Source organism: Sitodiplosis mosellana, unplaced genomic scaffold (assembly GCF_009176505.1).
Source record: "Sitodiplosis mosellana isolate CC-2019 unplaced genomic scaffold, AAFC_SMos_1.0 Smas_scaffold_20, whole genome shotgun sequence".
Classification (NCBI taxonomy): domain Eukaryota; kingdom Metazoa; phylum Arthropoda; class Insecta; order Diptera; family Cecidomyiidae; genus Sitodiplosis; species Sitodiplosis mosellana.
The window spans coordinates 829,216-853,462 of NW_022595262.1; the positions used below are offsets into that span (position 1 = coordinate 829,216).

The 24,247-nt window shown below is 35.5% G+C and overlaps 2 protein-coding genes across 21 annotated transcripts in view; one reads left to right on the forward strand and one right to left on the reverse strand.

Annotated features, from left to right (window-relative positions):
• The window catches only part of LOC129568538 (sodium channel protein para), a 79,101-nt gene extending 64,139 nt beyond the window's left edge, over positions 1 to 14,962 (reverse strand). For 11 of the 19 annotated variants that reach the window (XM_055446548.1, XM_055446539.1, XM_055446538.1 and 8 more), the window contains exons 1-2: positions 14,625 to 14,926; positions 11,186 to 11,783 (exon numbers count right to left, since the gene is read on the reverse strand). The gene's annotated coding sequence lies outside the window, so the exon portion shown is untranslated. Of the gene's footprint in view, positions 1 to 11,185; positions 11,784 to 14,624 lie in introns of all 19 variants that reach the window. The other 8 variants (XM_055446555.1, XM_055446554.1, XM_055446556.1 and 5 more) reach the window with 2 other exon arrangements.
• A 1,173-nt stretch (positions 14,963 to 16,135) lies between these two features.
• LOC129568539 (ataxin-2 homolog) lies at positions 16,136 to 23,431 on the forward strand. Of its 2 annotated transcripts, XM_055446557.1 has the most exons (10): positions 16,136 to 17,047; positions 17,552 to 18,035; positions 18,135 to 18,724; positions 18,798 to 19,430; positions 19,499 to 19,593; positions 19,676 to 19,962; positions 20,045 to 20,139; positions 21,560 to 21,675; positions 22,689 to 22,919; positions 22,997 to 23,431. In XM_055446557.1, exons 2-10 carry the CDS (start codon positions 17,571 to 17,573, stop codon positions 23,092 to 23,094), a joined length of 2,610 nt encoding a protein of 869 aa, XP_055302532.1. In that variant the 5' UTR covers positions 16,136 to 17,047; positions 17,552 to 17,570; the 3' UTR covers positions 23,095 to 23,431. The 2 variants fall into 2 exon arrangements, with proteins under 2 accessions (XP_055302532.1, XP_055302533.1); XM_055446558.1 differs by lacking the exons at positions 21,560 to 21,675; positions 22,997 to 23,431 and having other exon boundaries at positions 16,278 to 17,047; positions 22,689 to 22,734.
• Positions 23,432 to 24,247: the final 816 nt, after the last annotated feature.

The window sequence follows — 24,247 nt, forward strand, 5'->3', positions numbered from 1 at the left end:
TATTTGTCATTCAAATGCAATAAAAAAAGTTTGCAACGTGTGTTAAAATTTCATCAACAGCAAGAGAGACAAGACAAACTGGATCGAACTGGATCTTCTGTGTTGAACAGAAGGAATATGAATGAATAAAACACCTGTTTCCATGACAACGATACACATAGCAGTACATCACTTGCACGCTTCTTCATGTTTGAGCCTGCAACACATTCACTCAGCCACACACACACACATATACGCACACACTCACATACAAATACCGAAGAAAAATTCCAAATTCCCGAGAACGCTCAAACTCTCCAATACATAGACCTTCTATCCGCTCGTTAATCTAGGCCATTTACTCCGAAGGAGTTTTGGGACACCATGTAGGATGTATTTTTCTTTTTTTTGTTGTTGTGGTTCGATGAAAAGGCTGTTTCAAACCACACATTGAAAAGCGATTTTCCTGAAACGAATACGAAGAACATGAATGTGTTTGCGCATCAATAGAATTCATGTTGTTCCTCGTCGGTTTGCATATATATACATTTTCCATCACCTGCAAGCAGTGCTACGGTGGCTACTATGTGTGTTCGTTTACCAACCCGAATGCTTTCACACCGAACCGAAACGAGAACTGCGACAAAATATACACACTGGCTTGATTTTGTTACCCTAAAACATTACTTGACATACATTCGAACCGACCGATGCAGCAAGCGACTGTGTTTTGTGTGCCACCAAACACAAAAGCACCACTTCATACACTCGAAACGAAGCAACGGCGACGGAAAAATCGAAACGAAACCAAAAGCAATGCTTTCAAACGATGACTGCTCTCTCTCTCTGTGTGTGAATGTGAACACACACACAGACAGCCCGCATGCGTATTATTCCTCGTTCAGAAGTGATTCACTCACAGCACTCTTTCGCGCGCGTTCATTCGCTCTCTCAGTCGTGACGGTTGTGCAGAAACAAGCCAGTGCAAATTAGTGTGAAATAGCCAAGCAAATGGAAAGTGATTCCATGCAAGTTTTCACCTCTGCGAATGAATGAATGTGACTTTAGTAATTAAGAGGTAATGCAAAGACTCGATGGATTCACTCAGCTATTTCGGTGGCAAAGCACAAAGAGAAAATGAATGAATGAAAGCATGAATTCAAAGAGAATCATTTGTCATGCTTTCAAATCCATTGAAATTCGTTGAATGAAAATGTAAAAAAAAAATTCCGTGTATTTTTTCTCGTTGAATTTAGTCCAGCGCAAATACCCAATTCATACAGTTTTGCTTTCATTCACAACATTGCAGTTTAGATTGAATTTAATTGGAAATTAGGGCAACTACAATGATACTGCCTCGGCCATTTGGCCTGATTATTATTATTGATTGAACGACAAAACGATTGGATCAATTCGACGACCATGCCAACGTATAAAGCGTGATTTGACTTTTGCCAAATTTTGATTCTTTTTAACCTTGTCATGGGATTATATTGAATTGAGCGGTTGTATGCCCCCGCAAAACGACACGAATCTACCAAAGGGCATGGGCACGAATCAATGTAACTGACAATTCTGACATTGATGTTATCATCATTTATCAAGAATATAATCCAACAAAGCAGGAATGAATTCGATTTCTGTTCGTCGTTTTTTCTTCTCTCTTTCGACGTCCCTCTGCTTCTCTACGTCTATCGTAGTGTGTGGCTAAGCCATGTCGCGCCCTGACTTTGATTGAAGAGCCAATGTTATTTTTGTAGTAAGAAGCACAGATGTTGTTAATTTAATTTTACAAACGGTATTTCCATTGAAAACACGAAAAACCACTCCAAATATTTGGTTGATATCGTTGAATCGCTCGATTTTTTTTTAAAGAGGATTTCAATGAGCAGCATCACATGAGCGTGCCCGTTTCGAAGATGGTCGGTATTAAATTGCAAATTCCTCGAAAACAATTTCTTAAATGAAGCATGAAAGTGGATTCTATGTTTTGAAGAGATGAAATTGATTCAGTCATTTGACGAACCATAGAAAATCAGACAAAAATTGCCCACTTCTTATAAATCTTGGTTATTTTATATAAATCTATTCAATTTTATCTAATTTTCTTCTTCTCTAGAATCCCACAAAGTTGTTGTCTTCGTATTTATGGTGACTGACAGAGACAGTAAAGCAGAGAGAGAAAAATTGGAATTCTTCAATTCACTCATAAAAATAAATTCTTCTTTTAAATCGTCTTCATTTCATTTCGCTCGAATTTACGTTACAAATCTCGAATGTTTTGTCTGAAGAGTTTTTACCTAAGTAATTGCCGCTGTTAAAATACTAAATTCGTTTGAAGGGAAAAAATCCGTTGACAAATAACGTGTTGTAGAAAGTTAAATTCTGACTCGTAGTAATTTGATAAACTCATCTTTGGTACATGTTTGGGGAAAAAACTTTTCACACAACATTTTATTAAAAGCATGATGAAATCGCTTCAAGTGAGAACTTGTGAAAACGAATGCCTAAAATTCATTATTTCTCCTCAATTTTACATTCAAGTCTAGAAAAGGAATATAATAGACGAAAAAAAACTCGGTACTAAACTCATAATGTTCATCACAATTTAATATGGTTTTAGGGTGCGCCCACATTGATGTTGAACGTTGTAACGAATAGGGCATTGAACATAAAAGCACTGATATGACGTACGACGCGAGGGCGTCAAAAAGTGTATGTTTCTCCTTTTTTTTCAGCTAAATGGTTAAAACAAATGCGAATTTCAGAAGAAACAAAAATCAAAACGCACACAGCTAAATTCTCCAAATACTTTGTGTTCAATCTAATTTTAATGAGTATTTATATTCTCTTTTTTCATGCTGTCCGATACGTTGGATTGTTGATTTTCGGTTTTGTTATATTTTGCTCGTTAAACGCGTTTTCCTGTTATTTATGCTTGTACTTCATGAAATGGTTATGTAGAAAATGCGATGATTTTCTTCGTGTACTCAAGTTAATATCTTCAGGATATATTTTGATACAAAATGTACAACAAACTATAGAAGTAAAGTAATAAGTAACTTATTACTTATTACTTTCATTTTATTACTGTAATAAGATGGACTTATTACTTATTATGCATACTTTTGAAGAAAACTTTCATACAAAAAACATGTAAATTTTTGTCAGACCAAAAAATGTTGAAAAAAATGTGTCTTGCAAAATTTGACATGATTTTTGCAAGACACATTTTTTCGTCTGACAAAAATTTACATGTTTTTTACATGAAACTATTTTTGGGATTTTTTTTTTTGCACCAAAAGTAATAAGATACTTATTACAATCTTATTACAGTTACAATCTTATTACAGTTACAATCTTATTACCGTAATAAGATGATCTTATTACTTATTACAATCATCTTATTACAATCTTATTACTGTAATAAGATGGACTTACAAAGTAATAAGATGAGTAATAAGTAATAGGTCATCTTATTGCAGTAATAAGTAGGTAATAAAGTAATAAGAATTACATTTTTTTACTTCTATACAGCAAACTACAAGTACACGCTGGAATCTAAGGGAAATTGTATGAACGCAGAACCTCATAGAAATCAAATTTTTTGGAGTCTACAAGAGTTATGGATAAATAATGACCTCAGATTCTGGGCACACCATACCGTTTTCCGTTTTAAATTTCAGTGTATCTATTTTCCATTCCCAATGCATGATAGTCCCTTTCCAATTTCAAGCAATTTTTTGCCATTTTCTCATCAAATAGTGTTTTGCGAAAGCCTTCCATGTTGAAATGTTTACAAAAACCAAGGGTTCAAATCACGAATGTCTGTTGAAACTATTAAGATTTGATACGGGTATTCACTTTTGTAACTTGTTCATTTTTTGTTTTCAAATTTCCTTTAATTAACACTAATTTTCGGCTCTCATGTTCATGACAATGGCTTGAACAATTGGAAATTGGCCCAAATTAATCTGCGATAAATTAATCGAACTGTCGAATCAATTAACACGATTATATGAGATTAATATGCAAAACTAGTGGCAAGAAACCACATAGATTTTGACATTAAATGCATTGGAATTTTTCGTTTTTCACCAATTTCAGTCCTCTTATAAGTATTTAGTCATGCAAGTTTGATCAAATCATCGTATGGGATCCACTTAGAGTAAGTATTCCATATAGGAAAAGGGTATTCGGTAAAATTAAAAACTATTCACTTGAGATAATCCAGTTGAAATATGTATAAAAATATTGACAAATTGTGCAATGGATCTGTAAACGAGTAAATTGAGCTTTCTATTCTTCCATTCAGTTTTCAAATCTTTCTATAAATAACATTGATTGATAGTGATTAAACCGGAATAAACTGATTCAAAATGCATTAACAACGGTCATTAGGCACTTTCACCGCATACAAGAAGAGGCTTTATGTGGACTATCATTGAATTGTGGGTTATCGTGTGGTTTTTGCACATTAGCCGTACGAAGAAGTTCAGTGATTCGATTTATTCATCTTGTCATATTTGTATATGTATATTATACATAAGCCTTTTTGAATAGAAAATGCCAGAGAGAGTGAAATGGAGGAAGATCGAGGAAACACACTTGAAAGAAAGCATGAAACACAAGATGGAAATCAGAATGAAAAAAGAAAAGAAAAGCATTTTCATTGAATCATCGCAATGGTTCGTCCGCTGTCGGATTTTCCATATTTGTATAATGTACATAGATACAAAGCTCCCAAATGATGTATTCAACGTTCCGTACTGTTTGAATTTTGCTAGCTATACATGATGTTTTCAGAAAGTGACAACTGCTGTAGTAAGCACAAGAGAAAAAAAAACCAAATCGGCTCAAACGCATAAAAATATGAAACATTCACGAAATAAAGACATGAACACATAACCTTTTTCGCTCTCACTGCCATTTCTTCTGCTTCATGGATTTAAGTTCCAGCGTATCACTGACTTTTCCTATCCAGGCTGTTTTTTTTCTCTCTATATTTTCCACTTGCTCGCCGAATTTTTTGTTGAGAGCAATTCGTGTCATTATCACAATCTCTCTCTGGAGAGAGACGAGGCTGTGGCGATCCATTTTTAAATCAATTGTTGTTCTGTTGAACACTTGGTTTCATTCACACGCATCCAAGCCAAAATAGGCGAAGACGAAATGTTATTTCTCTCTCTTGTTTTTCTTACTGAAATGCTTGTGATATAAGGGAATAAACGTGTTTGGATAGCGTTCCATCCTGCTTCGCACATGCCTTTTATCTGATGTACGCACAAAGAAGCTTTTGCATGTTTTCCAATTATTCATTGTTACAAATTAAGCGATGACGCCAAAGATAATATAAAATGGGGAAGAAGACGACTCATCTTCCTCAGAAACATGATAGCATTCTTGCGAAATATAAATATGAGACAAATGAAAGCGAGCGAAAATAAATGCAAGAAAAAAGTGGCGAGAAAGAGAGCAAGCAAACGATTGCCATCAAGGAACATATGGGACCAGATATATAATCATCGCTTACAGCCACTCAAATACAAGAGAAAAATGAAAATAATGCTCCAAACAGTGAAACAACAATGTCGAAAGGAAGTTGAAATGAGTTTTTGTACTCATTTTAATTTTCTACACGTTTGTTATTTGTATTTATTCTAGCGAATAATCTCGCATTCCACAGCACATGGGGCCCCACCGAGATAGTATCTTCGTTCACTATACATAAATTTTGGCCTTCACAGACACACGAGCTGCAAACAAAGATAAAAACTATTTCATCAAAAGCTCAAGACATTTCTCCCGAAAAGCTCAACGGCAGCCATTCATCCAATTCAGTTCGTCTAGTTTGTGAATGAAACACGAAGAGCGAGAGAAAAATCGATATTTTTTTCCCTTATTTTTCTGCTAAGATGAAATTTTCCTAGAAAGAAGTGCTTTACCACTCAGCCATTGCCGAAATTCCATTTATAATCTATTGCGATGTTTCATCGAATTGAAAACGAATCGAAATAATCCAACAAACAATTTGCTTCTTTATCTCGTTTTACTCGTACAGTCGCCAAAATCACACTGCTACTTTGCGATTCACAGGGTCCTTTTGTTTGACAAAGGAGATAAATTGAGATTTTATCGAAACGCGAAATGTGAATGTACGTACGAAAACGTTTGTTGCTTTTGAATTACGTCCGATTTATTTTTGGAATTTAAGACATAAATGAAAAATAATGAATACTCTACAGCCGGATTCCCTCAGGTCGTGCTAACACATTTCGACGAATGTATGGACTGGTTTTTGCCGCAACGAATTGAATATGATATGTACATGCTTTTGGAGAGGAAAAGAAAAATGTTCGTTTTTATCCTTTCATTTTGAAATCAATTTTCATATATGATGTTACAGCTTGTGTTTCATTCTCTGTTGTCATTTGACATACGTAGACTTTCTTATATTTTATTTTATTCTCTGTCTCTGTCTCTGTCTCTATCTCCTCTTCTCACTGGATTAACTTGTTCATTGCATTTCTACACTTGAAAGCATACGCCACAACCAATTTGAATATTCAAACTCACTCGGGTCCCATCACGCCAGCTGTGGAATCTGTGAGCTGATCAAGAACCCTCGACAATAATGGAATGTAGAGCCTCAAATGGAATCGATGTGTGTGCGCGCGCGTGTGTGATATTCTGATTCTGAAACAAGTTTCTACACCATCAATCTCCATTCGTTCATGCAAAAGAGGTCGGAAGTATTACCGGTTTCACTTAAATATATAAACGAAACGAGAATGTAATTCTGGCAAAAAGCGCAGCTATCTGCTGTTTTAGCAAAACAAGCCAATCGTAAAAGTGATAAAACCGTAAGATGTTTAAGCCAGGATAGACCCGAGGCCAAAGAAAAAAATTCATTAAACCCCAACAAAAAATAATATTTGTTGTGAGTTTCAACGCGAATGGAAATTTTTTTCCGTTTTTGTTGCCTGTTTACAAAAGCCGAAAAAAGAACGTTTGCTTGAAATATTCAAACATTACATTTGGCATTCCTTTTAGGAAATTGGTATTCCTTTGTCGTATCAAGCCGAAAAAAAATCTAATTTTTGCGAAGCAATAATTCATTCAAAATTATGTCTCACATAATAGCGCGTGTATGAGCATTCTTGTTGTGCCTTTGTCTCCGAACTCCGATCACTTTGTCTTCGCAAAGATATCGTGTGTTGGAGTCTGGCATAGTTACCATTAGATGGTAAATATGCTCGTTTACTTCGTTTCGTTCTTTTTTCTGCCATGCTTAACTTTTCATTCAAAAATATTTCATTTTCCCATTGAAATGCTGAGAACCCATGCTATCTGGCTTGTCAAGCATGCGGTTCGGATGTTCCGTTGCTCTGTTATCAACTACAAATGAAATACTTGGTTTTTGTGTACTGACAATCACGCGCACCAACATTGATGATGTCGGATGGGAGGGAGAGAGAGGGAGAAACAAACGGAAAAGGAAGAGAGAGTGAGAGATGAAGCGACAGCATTGACAACAATATGCGTTTCTCAATCGTGCATTCCATTCCAATCAACTAGAATAGAATCTATGTGTGCATATATATGTGTGTGGGTGGTTCTGTAGAACGGGTAACAAAATGTACACTGCTGGTGTGCTCATGTGTGTCAAGTGGTGTAAAATAAGCTCTAGATAGCTCACAGAGCTCATGAATATTTGAATATATCAAACGACATAATGACATACACAAATAAATACACTGCTGTCAAATATGCTGCTGAATGTGCAGTGTCGTCGCTACTGATGCTGTTACTGCTGCTGTTATCATTTGGCAATGACACAAAGTCCTTTTTATTTAACTGGTATTCCAGTATTACGCATCAATTCCCATTAGTTTATCAGTCAACAGCGTCGCAATTGCATCCAACACATAGCTCTGTCAAAGTAATTGAGAGCGTCACATCTAAAAATGGCTAGTAAATTCTTGTCCGAACGATGAACTTAAATTCAAATTACAAATGCAATATATATTGAACGCATCTTAAGAGTGTCCTGTCCTTGCATCTGTCTCATTCAAACGAAATGGAATGCGCATCATATTTGGTCGATTTTCGTTCCATTCATGATAAAACTCGATAAATTTTGGTTAACGAATGCTCGGAAGCAAAATAAAATGTCTGCAAATATGGAGACAGTGATGTTCAAAATATTACCACCGGTTACTTTCATTCCCATTTTGGCTGCAAACAAACAACAAAATAGTACCATTTACCCTTTATTGATTTATTTAACAGCTCGATTTTCACGTTAAACGTTAACAGCGATAAACAATGATTCTTCGAACGAAGAAATGCTGCAGATGAAGTCTTTATTATATGACATTTTATACGCTTTTAATGTGTTTATGTGTTTGTGTGTGCTGCAGCGAGTGAACACAGCGATGGAATTGAATTGGAATGTGAATGATGTCCCAAAGTGCCCATTCACCGAAAGACGTAATGTGTTATAATTATATGAACTTCGCTGATTCACAGAACACGGCAGGCAGACACATACAGACTGCCGCTCTGTAATGAGCTATGAGAATGACACACTATAAATTTGCATATTCTATTTGAAATTCAATTTTCCATTATTTAACCACCTACACGTAAAGACTCGCCACTCTTTCCCGCTGCTGTTGACTCAAGCAAAGCTTTCTATCATTAAATCAGCATGATAAAATCATTTTCCACCGACCACCAACCGTTTTGTTGACGATTGCCTGAACAAGATGCATGGGAACGCAAAGCACTCTCTCTCTCTATCTCATCAAAAATACATCCACGAAATGCGGAATCGGACAGGCAAATGCCGTTCCAAGTGGTTGACTGAATACTAAATTGCCAAATAAAAAGAAATTGTTCTTGATTCAAAGATAAGCCCATCATCTCCATACCCAAATTGAGTTGAGTTCATGTACCTAACAATGATTCAAGTCGTCAATTTTCATTAGATGCAAATTAGAAATTCTTTTTTGTTGGATCCAGTAACGATTTTTTCCTATGTGTAATTGAGTTACCAAAATAACACCCACCAGGTCCCATCATCATATGTTCCTTAATCATTTTCCATTTAATTTTGATTTCAATAGGATTTCTGCAAGTGTTCACATTCAAAACACACCAAATTAATCAGTATATTCTGATACCGAAATAGAATGTGGGCCAAAAACGCGAGACCAATTAACGTAAATTTTAAAAGCCAGAACATTTGCATTTGTTTCTTAATATCCACCAAAATGTCTAATACGCGTTGTCTATGCCTCTCACACAAAGAATGGCATAGATTAAAGTGATTTGAACCTTTCTATGAGTTTGGAATGCGTTGTTCATTTTCATGCTAAATTTTCGGAAATTTATTCCACAAAAGACATTAAAATTACAATTCATCATGACGACGCTGACATTTCATTCGAAGACTGATAATGTTCTTAAACAGGAGGATGGCAAACAAAAAGGCATGTATAAAATATGCAATTGAAATGACTACTTTGCTTCTTTTTTCTTTCATAGATTGAGCACTATCATTTGCATGGCATTGACATAGCTGGAATTATTGTCTTGTCGCTGCACAGCCCACGCGACACACAGGCACAGCAAACAGATTCTTCGAGTTTTATTACCCGTCGAACATGATTATGTATTACTGCACTGCTTTTGAACCTGTTCTGATTTACTTGCGTTCTTTTTTTCCCTCTTTATTTTTCCGTTTTCGTAAGAGAACCACAAAAAGGGCACATTATGGTTTGTCGTCAAGTGAAAATGATTGTAGTTAAGTGCCTTTTCTATGAAGAAGACAGCGAAAAGATTCCATTTTGTATGAGTGTTTCTCTTTTTTTGCTAGGCACAAGTGGTCGTTTGTTATGTATCTAAATTAAAAATTATTTGCGCACAAGAGACAAACCATTGCCATAAATTTCAATAAAAGCAACAGTCACAATTACGCACTTATTTTGTTATTTTTTGGTGTTCGTGCGCTCAACACATCAAATTTATTTTTAGTAGCTATATCTTTGTCGCACAAGGTCGCATGTGTTATAAAAAAACATAGTATTTTATGAATTTGAGCACTACTAGTGAATAGCATACCAGCTCGAAATTGAAAATACATTTCATGTGCATATAAAAATTCATTTATTGAAACTTTCTGAATTTTGGCACTCCCAAAACTTCATCGGAATTTTCATACAGAAACTCCTTGCGTTTGTATACACTTGACATTTGTAGCGAAATAATTTCGTAAGAGAATATTCTCTAAGAATTTACGATTCTTCAGCGAATATCAAAAGAATAACTTATGCATGTCATGAACTTTAAATAGCTTAGCTATTCTGATATATTTGATGCGTGAATTTGAGGCTTTTGTCTGCTGTATTATCCGGCATGTTTTGCGATGAAGATCGGATAAATTCAAGGTTCGTTTTTGCGGAAGTGAATACTTGGAATTTACAAACGAGACCACTGCTGTGTTTCTACAGTGCTTTTAATATCATTGCGAAATTACCCATTCGGAAGTTTCGAAACGAGTTCTGATGAATCTCTTGTCATATCACAAAATGAATATGTTTTCATTCAAGGAATTCTATTTTTTTTCAACGAATATTTACCATTACTATAGTGATGTATATTATACTATTTTCTTTTCAAAATCATGAAAATAAATCTAAACCACAAGCCCTAGGCAACCAATGGAAAAAAAGCTAACATTCGAAATTCGTACAAAACGGAATGACTATTAAAAAAAACTTCTGCATGCAGTGAACTTTTCGCAGAAATTCCACGAAAATTTAGCAACGGAACCGAACCGAGGGAACAAGAAGCATAAAGGACACTTCAATCGTCGACCGTAAAGTATCTTGCGAAGGAACGTCGTCTAACCAGCTCATGCGTTTGAAAGCACCATACAGACAGTCTATGCCACGATTACGTTGGCGAAGCATAAGTCAACAAACGTACGCTCTCCCCCTAACGTTTGAAAGCGTCTGAATGAAAACGAACGAAGCTTCCAGGAACGCAAACGTACGCAAAATCGTTTGTCCGCTTTGCACATGACTCAGAAATCTCCTTGATAGGTCGTGAGCCAAATCGCGTTTGTTCAAATATATTGTTGGGAAAACGAAAAGTTTCAAATTTCGACAGGCATCGAAAACTGAAATCCAATACTCACCAGTTAAAACTTAGACGTACGATGTCAAAAAATGAATTTCAGCAACTAAATCCGAAAATATCAATTTATCCGTATAAATAAATTTCCTTTTTCTTTCGGTGAAATGATTGTTATTTGCGATATGAAGTGTGTGCGGTATGGTCGCACGCGCGCACACAAAAAGTTTTGGGTGGGTCAAATGAATTCCTTACGCGAGAATATATATATTCACACTATAAACGTCGTTTGCGAGCACGACGCACGTAAAGACTTTTCCTTGTCGCGTTGTGTGTATTTTTATATTTAATGACGGCACTGGGCTTTGTTGTGGTAGTGAATGACAACACAACGCGCACGATGATGACGATGATGTTGAATACAAACACGAGCTCACTCTGTCACTTAACACGGCGACTCCGAAATTCGGAGAGCAACAACAACAACACACGCACACAACTCTCGTTCGCTCTCTCTCTCTCTCTCTCTCGATTCGCACCGAACAAAAAATACGTTCAACTTCAAAGATTTCGTTTTACTTCTTCGTATTTTCACAACTTTTGCACTTGTTTATATCCCAAATGGTTCACTTGGAAACGGATTTCTTTATGTTCGAACTTTGCTACAAAACGAAAAATTTGATTCGTTGAAATTTATTTTTAATCAAGCCATCACATGAAAAACCAACACACACACATACACTTTTGCTTGCACAACACGATTTCTATACACGATACTTAGTTGAGACTTAAACACCGAAATTCGAATCGAACGATGTCACTGATTTTGCCTTGTATGTTTTAGTTGTAACTTGGTTTCTTTTTTTTCATTGCTGGATTATCGTCGTGGTGGACACATGGAAGAAAAAGGATGACATGTGAGTAGTGTCCCGCATTCGTCGGATACAAACGGCGCGCGCGGAACGAAAATGAAACTACACAAACACGAATGCGGAACGAAAGCTTTTTATGATTCCATTCGTTAGCTCAGACTTAGGATCACCGTGCTTACGGCATTCCATTCGACTATGCCAATAATTATATTTTTAAGCTTTTTTCTTCATTTCACCAAAACTATGACATAACACATTTTCTCTGTTTGCAGGCGAAATCCGTTCTCAAATTACACATGGCCAATGTATGTGTGGGGGGATGTAAGACGCTTCTACTACGCAAGTAGCCACCACCAAAAAATGTGTGCGATTTCGCTTTTGGGTATTTGTTTGGTGGGTTTTTATGGCATGCAAACAAGCAGAAAATCGCTGTTTTATGAACAAATTCCAGAAGGGACGCGATGCATTGGAGTAAAGGGGACAGCGCATAAACGGAATCAATTCAAGAGTGCCTTGATTAGATGCGAACGAGTGAACAGCAGCGGCGTCAAGGATGGGGGGAAATTTTCACAAAATTGCTTCATTACTATTTATTTGCAAAAACATGGCGCCATGTAAATAACGAGAAAGCGAGGGCAGGAGTGAGATCCTGCCAAATTGTTTGGACCCCAAATGAGATGTGCGAGATTGACAACTTCGTGTGTTTTGCAGATGATTAAGTCATTGAAGTATGGCAACTGTATGATTCTTGAACGATGTGTGTGCTCGTATGAAAACTCATAGCTGGAGCACACAATTGTCCGCACTGCCTCGCATCGTTCAGTTCAGTTCAGTTATGTTCCCTTCCGTTCGTGCCGTGATGACACTTCACTCCAAATGCAATATTCATACAAATAATTATCATAAGGGCACACACTTTAAACCGTAAGCATTTACATTTCAATCACATCGACTGGCGTTAGAAAATTTAATGAGTTATTTCAAAAATTAAACGCTTTTTGGCTGGAATTTCCATTTTCGAAAATCTTGGGGCTTTGGTAGAAATTCGCGTCGCTACGTTCCTTTTTTGGTGCACGATGGTGGTTGTTTAAACATTCCATTTTATGGGTTGATTCGCTTTACTCGTTTGCAGTATTTCTTTTCATGTTTCGTTCGGGTTATTCTCTTTATTTTTTTTCGTTCGTTCGTACATGGCAGCCAATCCAAGCAAATTTCACACAAGCTCATTCGTTTCGCGTTTGACTCACGCAATGCCATCGATTTTTTTCCGTTTTTATTATTATTGCCGTGTATGTGCCTGGTTTCCTTTTTTTATTTCTGTTGATTATTTCGTTTCCGTTGAGCTATTTTTTCTTCATATTTTCCATTTTGCTTCTTCGTCATTTATTCCGATAATTTGTTCACTATGTAAAACCACGCAGATACAGGCGCATTGCCTCCAAACCCACCTTATTTTTTATTCAATCGTTTTTTTTATTCAGCTTTTCGTGGAGAAACTTTTTCGATTCGTGATAAGACCTTTTATAATGTTTGTCATTGGATCTGAGTTTGATGGTTCTTTCGGTATGTTGATGACTTATAAAAGAAATGGGAATTCCGATGTTGTACGAAATATAAATACATACATATTTATTGCAATTCCACCGTCACCAGTGGGATAGGAAAAACGGTACAAGGAATAAAAGCAAAATGAATTGAATCGCTTTTTATACACAGCATTTTTTCCATTCATAGAACACGAGTATGCCCACATACATACATACGTATATATAGCAAATTGTCCACTCATTGGACTATTACACAATACCAAATTGTCACTATTTGTGCTATTATTTCACCTCATCCCCGATCATTCCGAACAGCATAGAACATAGAGAACGTTTCAGTTATGTAATTTGCTTCCTTTTATCAAAGAGATTCTTCCTTTGGATGTTATTTAATCATTCGTGTTGACGGCTTGAAAAATTACGAAATTTCTATGACCATACTGATTTGTATGAGGATAGAATAAATTAAGTGGAAAACGATCGACGATTGCAATTAAAGTAACTAATTCCAACTCGAAATTCGTTTAAGTTACTTTTGTTTTGTTCCCGAAATTACGAGGAAACGGAAAAGAAATTCACTGATAACATGGTTTTGAACGCATCGTATTTATTGTTGAAAATGTTGTGTCACTATACAGTAAAGGAACCACAAATATTCCATCCGTGAATGGAACAAAAAAATAGTCCACATTCATTTCGACTGATTTGGTATTTCAATTTAAGTGAATCGTGTGTAGTATTCGCCGTGGCATGCAAGCAAATGTGTTTGGTTTTTCCACTTTTCCGTTGTTCGCACAACCACTCGTTGAAATGTAATCAATTCCAAAACTTTGAATTTGATTTAGATTTTTCTTAAAAAATCAAAAAACAAAAACTCTCGTCGCATTGATATTTCATTTTCAAAGACGATCCATAAAACACGAATAGCGACAAAAAATGGTTTCGAATTTTCACTTCTTTTTGAACGAGAAAAAAATTCGCACATTTCTTAGCACAAGGTAATTTTTATTCATTTGGTTTATGATATTTTCCCCCCTTTTTCCTCCGTATTCGATTAACCGTATAAATATCGATTTTCACTTACACAAAACTGTTTCTGAATCCTGTAGCACACACAACAAAAATTAGTTAGAAGAGTTTCTCTTTTTTTTCGTTCAATCGTTCATTCTAAAAAGTTCCTATTCCGAATCGTTTTGGTTTGTTCTTTTTTTTTCTTCTTCTTTTGATTGGTAAATCCGTGATGTTGGTTCTCATAAAACACGCACAGAACAGAAAACGTTAAAAAACTAAAGTTTTTTCACACAAATAAAATTAAAATACTAATTTTCTTCGATTTTCTTTTTTTTTTTCTTATGAAGCACTTGTACGTACGATGGCCCGGCCCGTTCTGTATGGTGGCTCGTTTAAACTGCAGTCCGCAACACAGGAACAGCAAAGCTGCTGCTACAGCCCAACGAAAAAGCTCTCGTCGACAGAGTAGAGTGAGACAATGGTATGTATCCCGCGCACATCCGTACACCATCACACCGCTAAGGAGCAGTGAAGAAATATGACCCATATAATGGTTTTCAATGAATGACAAGCGAATGCTGTCAAAGAGCTAGAACGGGACGAATACAGTGATTTTGTTTTGAATTTCAAAGCATACATTTAGTCATCCTTTTTTTCGTTAACCATTAACACACATGTGGTAGTGTGCAATGTGCGCTCCTTGCGAGCTCATGCCAAACGATGACAGAATCTCAATTCAAACGGATGAAAAGCTATGCATGTCATTTGTTTGCGCATGGTCCGTTCGGTTGGTAGCATCTATTTCACACGATTTGGGGTTTTTCCTGTATACTTACTGCATGCTAACAAACAGGGTGTGTTGCAAACTACTATTTCAAGCCAATTGATCTTCGGCTTTTTTCGACTATTTTCGACGAATTTTAGCACAATTATTCGTTGAACAATACAACGTTTATAACGGACATATGCCGCTGGAATTAGAAAAATTAATATATTATTAGAATCAATCAATGCAGAGATATCAAATGAAAATTTTGAAAACGGGAAGTTTCCGAACAAGAAGTGCTCTAAGAAAACATTGTAAAGTAATGAAATAACTAAAATACACTCTGAAATTAAATAATGAAATCATAGAAAAAATTTAATTCATGATACTTCTTATACCAGATTATTTTATTGATTTAAATATCCCAAAAACCTAGTTTATGAAATCGTTTCAAATATATCTTCTCTAGAAATTATATAAATTCAATTCTGCGGTATTCGCAGTTATTGCCCTTGTAATTTTGTATTTGTATAAATTTGATTTAAAAAAAATACTTAACATTTGATTTTTCAAGGTATCTTTAGCCGGAGAGACCAAATTGATCGAAAAAAAATAAATTATATTCGGTAATACCGTTTTACGATGATCACATTCGGGTATTTCTTCAGTTAAAAAAATAACTGGTCGAAATAGTGGAATTCATTCATGAAAAATTTCCCCTTTCCAATTTTCGACCAGAAACGGCATTAATATGAACCAGCACTTACGTCTGTTCCTATAGAGTAAACAGTAATACGAATGAAATACAACATAACCTCACATTTGTGTATTGTCAGTCAATTGTCAAACTGTCAAAGTATCGTCTGTGTATTGATTCCATCTGAAAATATTGATATATTTTTTCAATAAATAAATCTATCAGCCATTACAATTGAATTTGTAGAGAAATATTCGTATTCTTCATCAGTTGTTTTCAATATATCGAGCATATTCTAATCTCAACTATGTTTATCAAAGCCAAATGAAATTGCACAAGCACATCCAACTGAAATGATTGTGTTGGTGTTTGGTTCGTTTGTTGTTTTATTCAGCACTTTGACTTTTATACCAAAAATGGCTGAAACGTAGAATGAAAGAGGAGCATACGCATTTCTATTTCTGCTGTTGTTATTTTTGTTCTTCTTCTTTTTTGTTTCATCAACACTGCGAGTGCAAAATGGATTATTTCAGTTTCGCAATTGATAGAATAAATCGCAGTTAAGTGCCATAAAACAAGAAGATAAATTGGAATTTGAGTGATTATTCAACGGAAATGTAGTGTGAATAAAAAATGAAGAACCTTGAAAATAATCGCGTTTAATGTGTGCATCAAGCGTATATGACGCCTTCCTTTATAAGTGTTTGGAAAATTTTTAGTTCTAGTTTTGCAAAACACTTTCTGTGTGTCAAAAAGAAGAAGTTTTTTTTTAAAAAAAAAAAACACCAAAATGATTGCATGAAAAGAAAGGGAGAGTGATTGAGAAGGAAATTACTTCCGATCTCCGACAATACGTAACATCAAAGAGCCTAATGAAGGCCCATTTATTGATTTAAATCGAATTAAGAATAATAGAAAGAGATAAAATACGGAACAAAGTGATCAATTTTTTTTTATAAAAGAGTTTATGTATTTTGCTTGGTGTTGTGTTTATTTTCGCTTACAGCTGTGATTCACAGATATATTTCTTTAGGTGAGTTTACAATGGAATGGCAAAATATGTGACATTTATTGGACACAAAAACGTTTTTGTTATTCGAGCATATGGATTATTGAAAAATGAGTTCGATTTGACTAAATATATCATCATACCGCCATTTATCATTTGCATATTGTTTTTATTCCGATTTAAATGTTTACTTTGCTTATTTCGTGCTTCGTCGCCACTGATTAACGGTTTCATTGTTTGTCAAATAGCAAACGGGCTATCACATCTCAAAATGATATTCTCAATCACACTAACAATTTTATTTGTGAAACCAATAAACATTTCACGCTATTTATATTTCAAAGTGATACAAACTCATTGTATCTAAGTGCCGCCAAATCAACAAAATAATTATCATCAAGTTTATTGCGTCCAAAAATCCAAGAATGCAACGCTGTGAACCGTAGCAATAGTTCCATTCAGTTGCATTGAGTCTATCATTCGAAATGTCATTTGTATTCTAATTGTTTCGTTCAATTTCTGATTTAGATAAATAGATGAAAAAAAAATGTCTAAATTCATGAATCGTCCTCCGCCAACGGTGATGTCAACCGCCACACTTACCAATAGTTCGACATATGTGGAAAAACTGATGATTGGCCTAGATCATGCTCCGGCCGCTTTCGATTTACGAACCCAAATAATTGGAGTTGGTGGAGCAAATTTGATTTATATTCGCAATGAGACTGGCGCCGTTGCCACGCTACGCGGCCGAGGATCATTATTCATTGATCCAGCGCTCGGCATTGAATCGCCCGAACCAATGCACTTGTATATAGAACATACTCGTTTAGAGGCGTTGCAAAATGCAAAGCAATTAGCCCGAAATCTAATAGAAACACTGCAACAGGAGCTGGCACATTTTCAACAAATGAATCCACCTAGGCCAGCATCAGCGCAAGCACCTGCGTCAGTCCAAAGCATACAGTATACACAACAACCCGTACAAAATATGCAAGCGACTCACACTCAGGTTAGTACCGGGCATTTTTTTTTCTGGATTTTATTCAATTCCATATCTAAAGTTAAACGAAAATTGAGCATTTTTCATCTTTTGAATGAATAATTACAGGTGATATCAGCGCAGTCTGTGATACCACAAATGTCAGTGCCCCCGCCAATGCTGGCCGTTCCGCCGCCGTCAATGCAGAGTGTCGAGCAAATAACAACGGTAAATCCGTCATTGGTTCAGCAGACAAATATAGTTACGCAAAATACACCAACAATGGTGACCGCAACCCCAGTTCAAACCATTGCCTCGCATAGTCAGCCGCAAATAATACAGCAGCAAATTTTACCCGGAAATATGGTTATCCAGCAACCAGTTCAAACTAGTTTACAGACAAATTTGAATGTGCCACCGCCTTCTAGCATCATGAAACCGGGACTCGTTCCATCTCAAGTTCAATTATCGCAACCGCCTCCAAATATTCAATTACAGCAACAGCCAACACAAATCGTGCTAAATCAACCGCCGACAAACTATCAGTACATTCAACAGGCGCCACCAGATGCTGGCCAACAACAAAATGCCGTAACAATTCAGCATATTTATCAGCCTCAGGGGATTGTGCAGCAAACACAACCGTTGAACACTTTCACCACGCAGCAAACAACCGTTAGACCACCATCACAGCAATATATTGTTCAGGGAAATACAGCGTGAGTAGCAGAAAAAATTGTTTCCCAATAAAATAAAGATTGAATAGTCACACTTGTATCTTAATTCATTTAGGTATCCATGTATTACGGCTGTTCCACCGCCGAATATAATACAGCACCAACCGCCACCAATGCAAGTGCAAGCACAACAACAAAACATCATTTTCCAAACGACAACCAATCCCGGGCAGATTCCACTGCAACAGTTACAATTTCATCCACCGCCAAATATGGTAGAGGCTCAACCAAATCCAATCCTAACAAACGAAAATGAAGCGGAAAACAATGTAAAAGATGAGAAATCAAGTCCGGAACTCAAACTTGATGATAAAACTGACTGTGACAATCATGACGGCATCGAAAATTTACAAACAAATGGACCAAATATTTCAATGCAAATGCCACCACCACTTCGATTTACGTCCGCTCCCATAATGGCAGTGCCACCTCCAATATCCTGTGTACAGCATATCGTTGGAAACACGATAATCACCTCCACACAACCAGCTGGCACACATACACACCAAATCTATAATCCAGTTTCATTGCAACAAATTCAAGCCGCACCGCCCGGCCAACAGCATCAAATTCATGTGTCTTCTTCTGGTCAACACTTCCTTGTCAATACTCAGTATCCGCATCAAACGTTTCAACAAGTTCCACAAAATGTACAGAGTTTTCAATTAACAACTGCGCCACAAGCTAGGTAATTTTAAATCGAATATTGAAAAATTCAGAGCGGATTTTAAGTGTTAACAATTTTTCACCGAACAGATCGGGTTCAAATGAAATTGTCATGGTTAGTAATCAAGCGATTATAACGCCAACGGTCAGCCAAACCGCAGATATTCGCACCCAACAACCAACAAGTAAGTTATTTCTAATCGACTGGAAAATGATCGAATTGTTTTGATTTGAAATTAATGTGTTTGTGTGTTCATGTTCACAAAGGAATATTCAATCCGCACATGGCACCACCCACAATGTCTGTTCAATCGGTTCAATTCCAACAAGTGATGCAACCATCGCAAGTTGTGGAAAACCCACAAATTATCGAACAACAGCCGCAACCAAATTTCCAAACTCAGATACAGCACATAAATCAGTCGATGAACCAATCGTTAAATCAACAACTAAGTCAGTCAATACAACAATCGATCAACGAAAATCAACAAAAACTAAATGGAATACCGTTTTCAGTACAAAATGTACCGCAACCAGTGCCATACCCACAACAGGTACGCGATTTTAATTTATGAAATTCTTTCAATTTTAATTCTGATATAACTAACCAAACTCCCTTTCTCTATCTACAAACAGATGGAAGACTCACGTATGAACCTGAAACGAAAACGGAATGGAGACGATGATCAAGGTCTAATCAAACATTTGTTACCGCCTCGAATGGGCATGGGGTAAGAATTTCATTTTCTCTCTTTTTCATAAAAATTCCGCATAAATTTGATACTTATATGGATAGAGCGTAAATACGTATTTTAAGTTAGGTTTTAAGCGATAATACTTAGCATAAGTGATATATAAAATTATTATGATTTGCCTATACAGGCGAGTCTCGATGGTTTCAAATCTCAATAATGGGAGACTTTACGTACCATAAAAACTTCCATATATGGACTTAAAAGAACATATCTATAGCATCAAAACCAACCATTTTCTGATTGCGCTTCAAAATGGTTGAAACAATCGCAACTCGCCTGTGATTTGTGTTTTATTGAATTTTTTTGTTTTTCCGTACAACTTCAGTCTTAATGGAATCGATTTTATACGCACAAAACACGAATGAGTTTGATTTTCATTTTAATGAGTTCTCAGTATTGAAAGAAAAATAATTATCAAGGTTATTTCAAAGTTATTTTCAATTTCATACAATTAAGTATACTTAATTCATGTGCTACTCAAACGCATAAAGAATGAATTCGATCAAAAAGAAAAGAGTTAGACCAAATTACGGGGATTCGATATAAAAATTCAGAAATTCGATATACAATGTAATAATATTATACATTTTCAGAAAATTTTCAATTTTTGCCATAATTTTTTGCATAATTTTAATGCTTTTTCGGGCAGATGTTAAGAGATAATAGCACAAACGTAATTATCTGGCTGAGTTTATATTTTGACTATTACCAAAGTAACGGAGTTTGCGAGTAATGCAGAATGAAAATGACAAACAAAGAAAAAGTTTAAATTGAAAATTAAGGAAATACGGTGCAGGGTTCTTTTAAAACTAAAATACATAATATGTTAGAATTTAAGACAATCAAAACCAAATAATTTCTAATTTGAATCGATGTTTTCCAAATCAATCAATACATTCAGAAAAAAAATTGAACACAAACATTTTGAACAAACACATGACAAAGAAATATTCAGATATTTGGAAAACATCAACTTTTGCGACAAAAGTCTCGTTAAAAAATTCAAATTAACAGCATTCTTCTAATTTTAATATTGTTCCTTTTTCCCTCAATTCCCCAATTTAGGGATATATTTTTGTAGTGTATTCTTTGAATAATCACATTTTTCTCCTCAACTCAAACATAAACGGAACACCAATTTCTGATCGATCACATAAATAATCCATTCGTTGAATGTAATGAATTTATTAAAAGAAGAAAATTCAATGAGCTATAAATAATTTAAAATTATACATTCGAATTGAGATTGGTATTCAGATATCAGTTTATGTTTTGGTTGTTTGTTTCAAAAATTTTAAGCAACTTTGAGTGATATTCCACCACATCAAAGTGCCCATCATTTGAATATATTAAATTTTTCATGAATAAAGCATAAATAACAATTAAAATTGCTTAGATCGAATAATGGTGGAACACAACATGTGCAGCATTATGCTACGATAAATACATCAAACAGTGGTTGTTTATCGTTAGCACCGACACCAGCCACAGTGACCACTTCTAATGTCCAAGGTATTGTATTCTCATCTTGAAAATGAGAAATGCTTAAAAATCCAAAATCCCATTTATATTTAGCTAAAACTTTTGTCAACTATTTTTTCGAATGCAAATACACATTTTAGCACATAAGTTAGTATTGGTAGTAAGCTAGGTATAAGATTTCAGAATCTCTGGATCAGCATCACCTGTGGACACTTTTTCTGGGGTCATCCATCACCATCATTCTTAATTATTATTCTAGTTTTGTTTCTTTTGTAATAGTTTTGATTCGAATTGAACTGACTGTCACATTAGGATTGCACTACGGAGAATTGATTGAGAAACTGAAAGGACAGAAAATGAACTCCTTCGTGAGATTCACAACCTTATGAACGTATGCAATGATTTGTATGTCTGTGAAATGATGTGATTGAAAATTGAATGCTTGAGAAAGAGACACATTTTCGTTTTGTTAAATATTGAAAATTGAAACGACATATCTAGTCTAAGATAACAAGTAATTGGCGTAGAAAGTTGTCCTCACGAATGTAGACACAAAACGTATACGTGTACTTGGAGGGATCAATTTATTTGTGGTGTGTGAGAGTGCAATTTAGACAGAATGTTTTGTGAAAATTGATAAAATAAAACTTTTCAGAAATTCATACGCACTGGACCAAAGATGAACCAAATGATGCTGCGGGAAATTCATCGTTGGGTTCTTATTCGTATATAAGGCTCTTGAAACATTTCGTTTTCGCATTATTTTTTTTTTTTGAAAATATAGCCATGGCTATATGGGTCGAAGCGATGGAACCGAGCATGAAATGGATCGAATCGATGCGTTTCATCAATAGTTACGGAATAGGGGTCTTTGTTCAAACATATGATGACTTCGGTGCTTTGTTTTCGTAATTTCCATTCGTAGTTTGTGTTTGCGATTATTATTCTTTACGTATAAAAAGTAGTTAGATGTCGTTTGTTACCGGTACACTCAATTGAACTTACTAATTGAAGCATTCGATTTGACATGATTAAATCAATAGATGAAGCATTACCACCACCAACATCGATGGCAAATTTTAGCCACTTTACTCAGCGCATGGGACATGATAGCGAACCGAATCCACAATTAGAGACACGGACTGTGTATTATCGGATGCCGCCTAAAACATCGACACCTCCAAATGCAATGCAATCGAATGCACCAATTATGATGGGAGGAATGCCATTACGAGGACCACAGAGATTCAATCCGAATGGGAATAACAATCCTGGTAAATCATCAGTTTACAATCATACATACATCCCGAAAACATTCTAACTTCATCATTATATTTTTTTCTGTTTAAAGGAAACTTCCCGATGCATCGTATAAACTTTGGACCTCCACCACCACCACCACCACCACCACTTCCCGCTGGACAACGGCCTCGATTTGCAAATCGTTAAATAGATACCGGTCGATACGTACTGTTCATTGGATGGTGATATTGAATATCATTAGATCTCACACAAACCGAATACTGATAACCGCCTTTCATACATGAAGGTGAAAATGTTGCAGCTATGAAAAAATGCGGACCTTAGCATTTGTTTACATTGTTTCAATAGTTAAGTTAAAGCAACAACATGTAGCTATGAAATGAAGTCGGGAGTGTTACATTTTTTTTTCTTCGTAAGACTAAGTTATTTTAATAAAATTAAAGGGAAACAACCCCAGTTTCATAAGAAGAATTGTAAAAATGATATGATAACAAAAATTAAAATTCAAAACAAGATGACAAAATTGGATTTCAATTTTATTCGAAGACACAATCAACCTCAACAGTGTTCGAGTAAAAGGAGCATGAGTATCGGGTAAGCAACGTGTTCATACTAAATTGGAACTATTTTATTTAATATCAAAGTTTTTGTGGTTTTTTTGAATAAATTTTCAATGCTATGATTACTGAACATATTTCAAACTTTCAATGCATTCTTTATGGTGTGAAACAGCAGAAAATTCAATATAAATATTTGTTGAATATTCGGAAACGCGAGAATGTTGTTCCGAAACTAATTTCCCAACTTTTCAAATATGTATAGCGGAATGTCTGAGATGGTTTTTTAAATATTCCATTGTGAAACAGTTCGTCAGATATGCATACGAAATGTTTTGAAATTATACGTATACATATAAATTTATTCTGAATACGCGCGACGAGAAAAAAACCATCACCCATCATTGTGATTATTTGTAAACATCGCTCTATCATTAAATGATAACTTCATATTTTTTGTTTGCCGAAGAGCAAACGAGCAAGAGGAAGATGTTTATTTTGTGCTTTTCGATGGCTTAATTTCTGTTCAGTATCGCTGCCGCTTGTACTGCATCCATCCACATGGTGTTCAATGTAAAATAAAAGTGTTTGCCGTTGCGTTTGCGCACGATCCCACAATAAAATAAATAGTAGCTTTCTGATACAAAAACGCCTGAAGCTTTAGTTCCCCCTTCGTGCCGTACATACGGAACTTTTGCTACAATGAAAATTGCGCGGCAAGTTGCTCTCATTTCAATATCCATCTCCATGCATCAATTTCTCCGCATCTTAATGCTATATAA

Bases quoted from the DNA above. Each gene is read 5' to 3' on its own strand.
- LOC129568539 (XM_055446557.1), top strand. From the start codon at position 17,571: ATGTCTAAATTCATGAATCGTCCTCCGCCAACGGTGATGTCAACCGCC. The intron at 19,963-20,044 runs GTACGCGATTTT...ATCTACAAACAG, and splicing joins CAGTGCCATACCCACAACAG to ATGGAAGACTCACGTATGAA. The intron at 20,140-21,559 runs GTAAGAATTTCA...AAAATTGCTTAG, and splicing joins CCGCCTCGAATGGGCATGGG to ATCGAATAATGGTGGAACAC.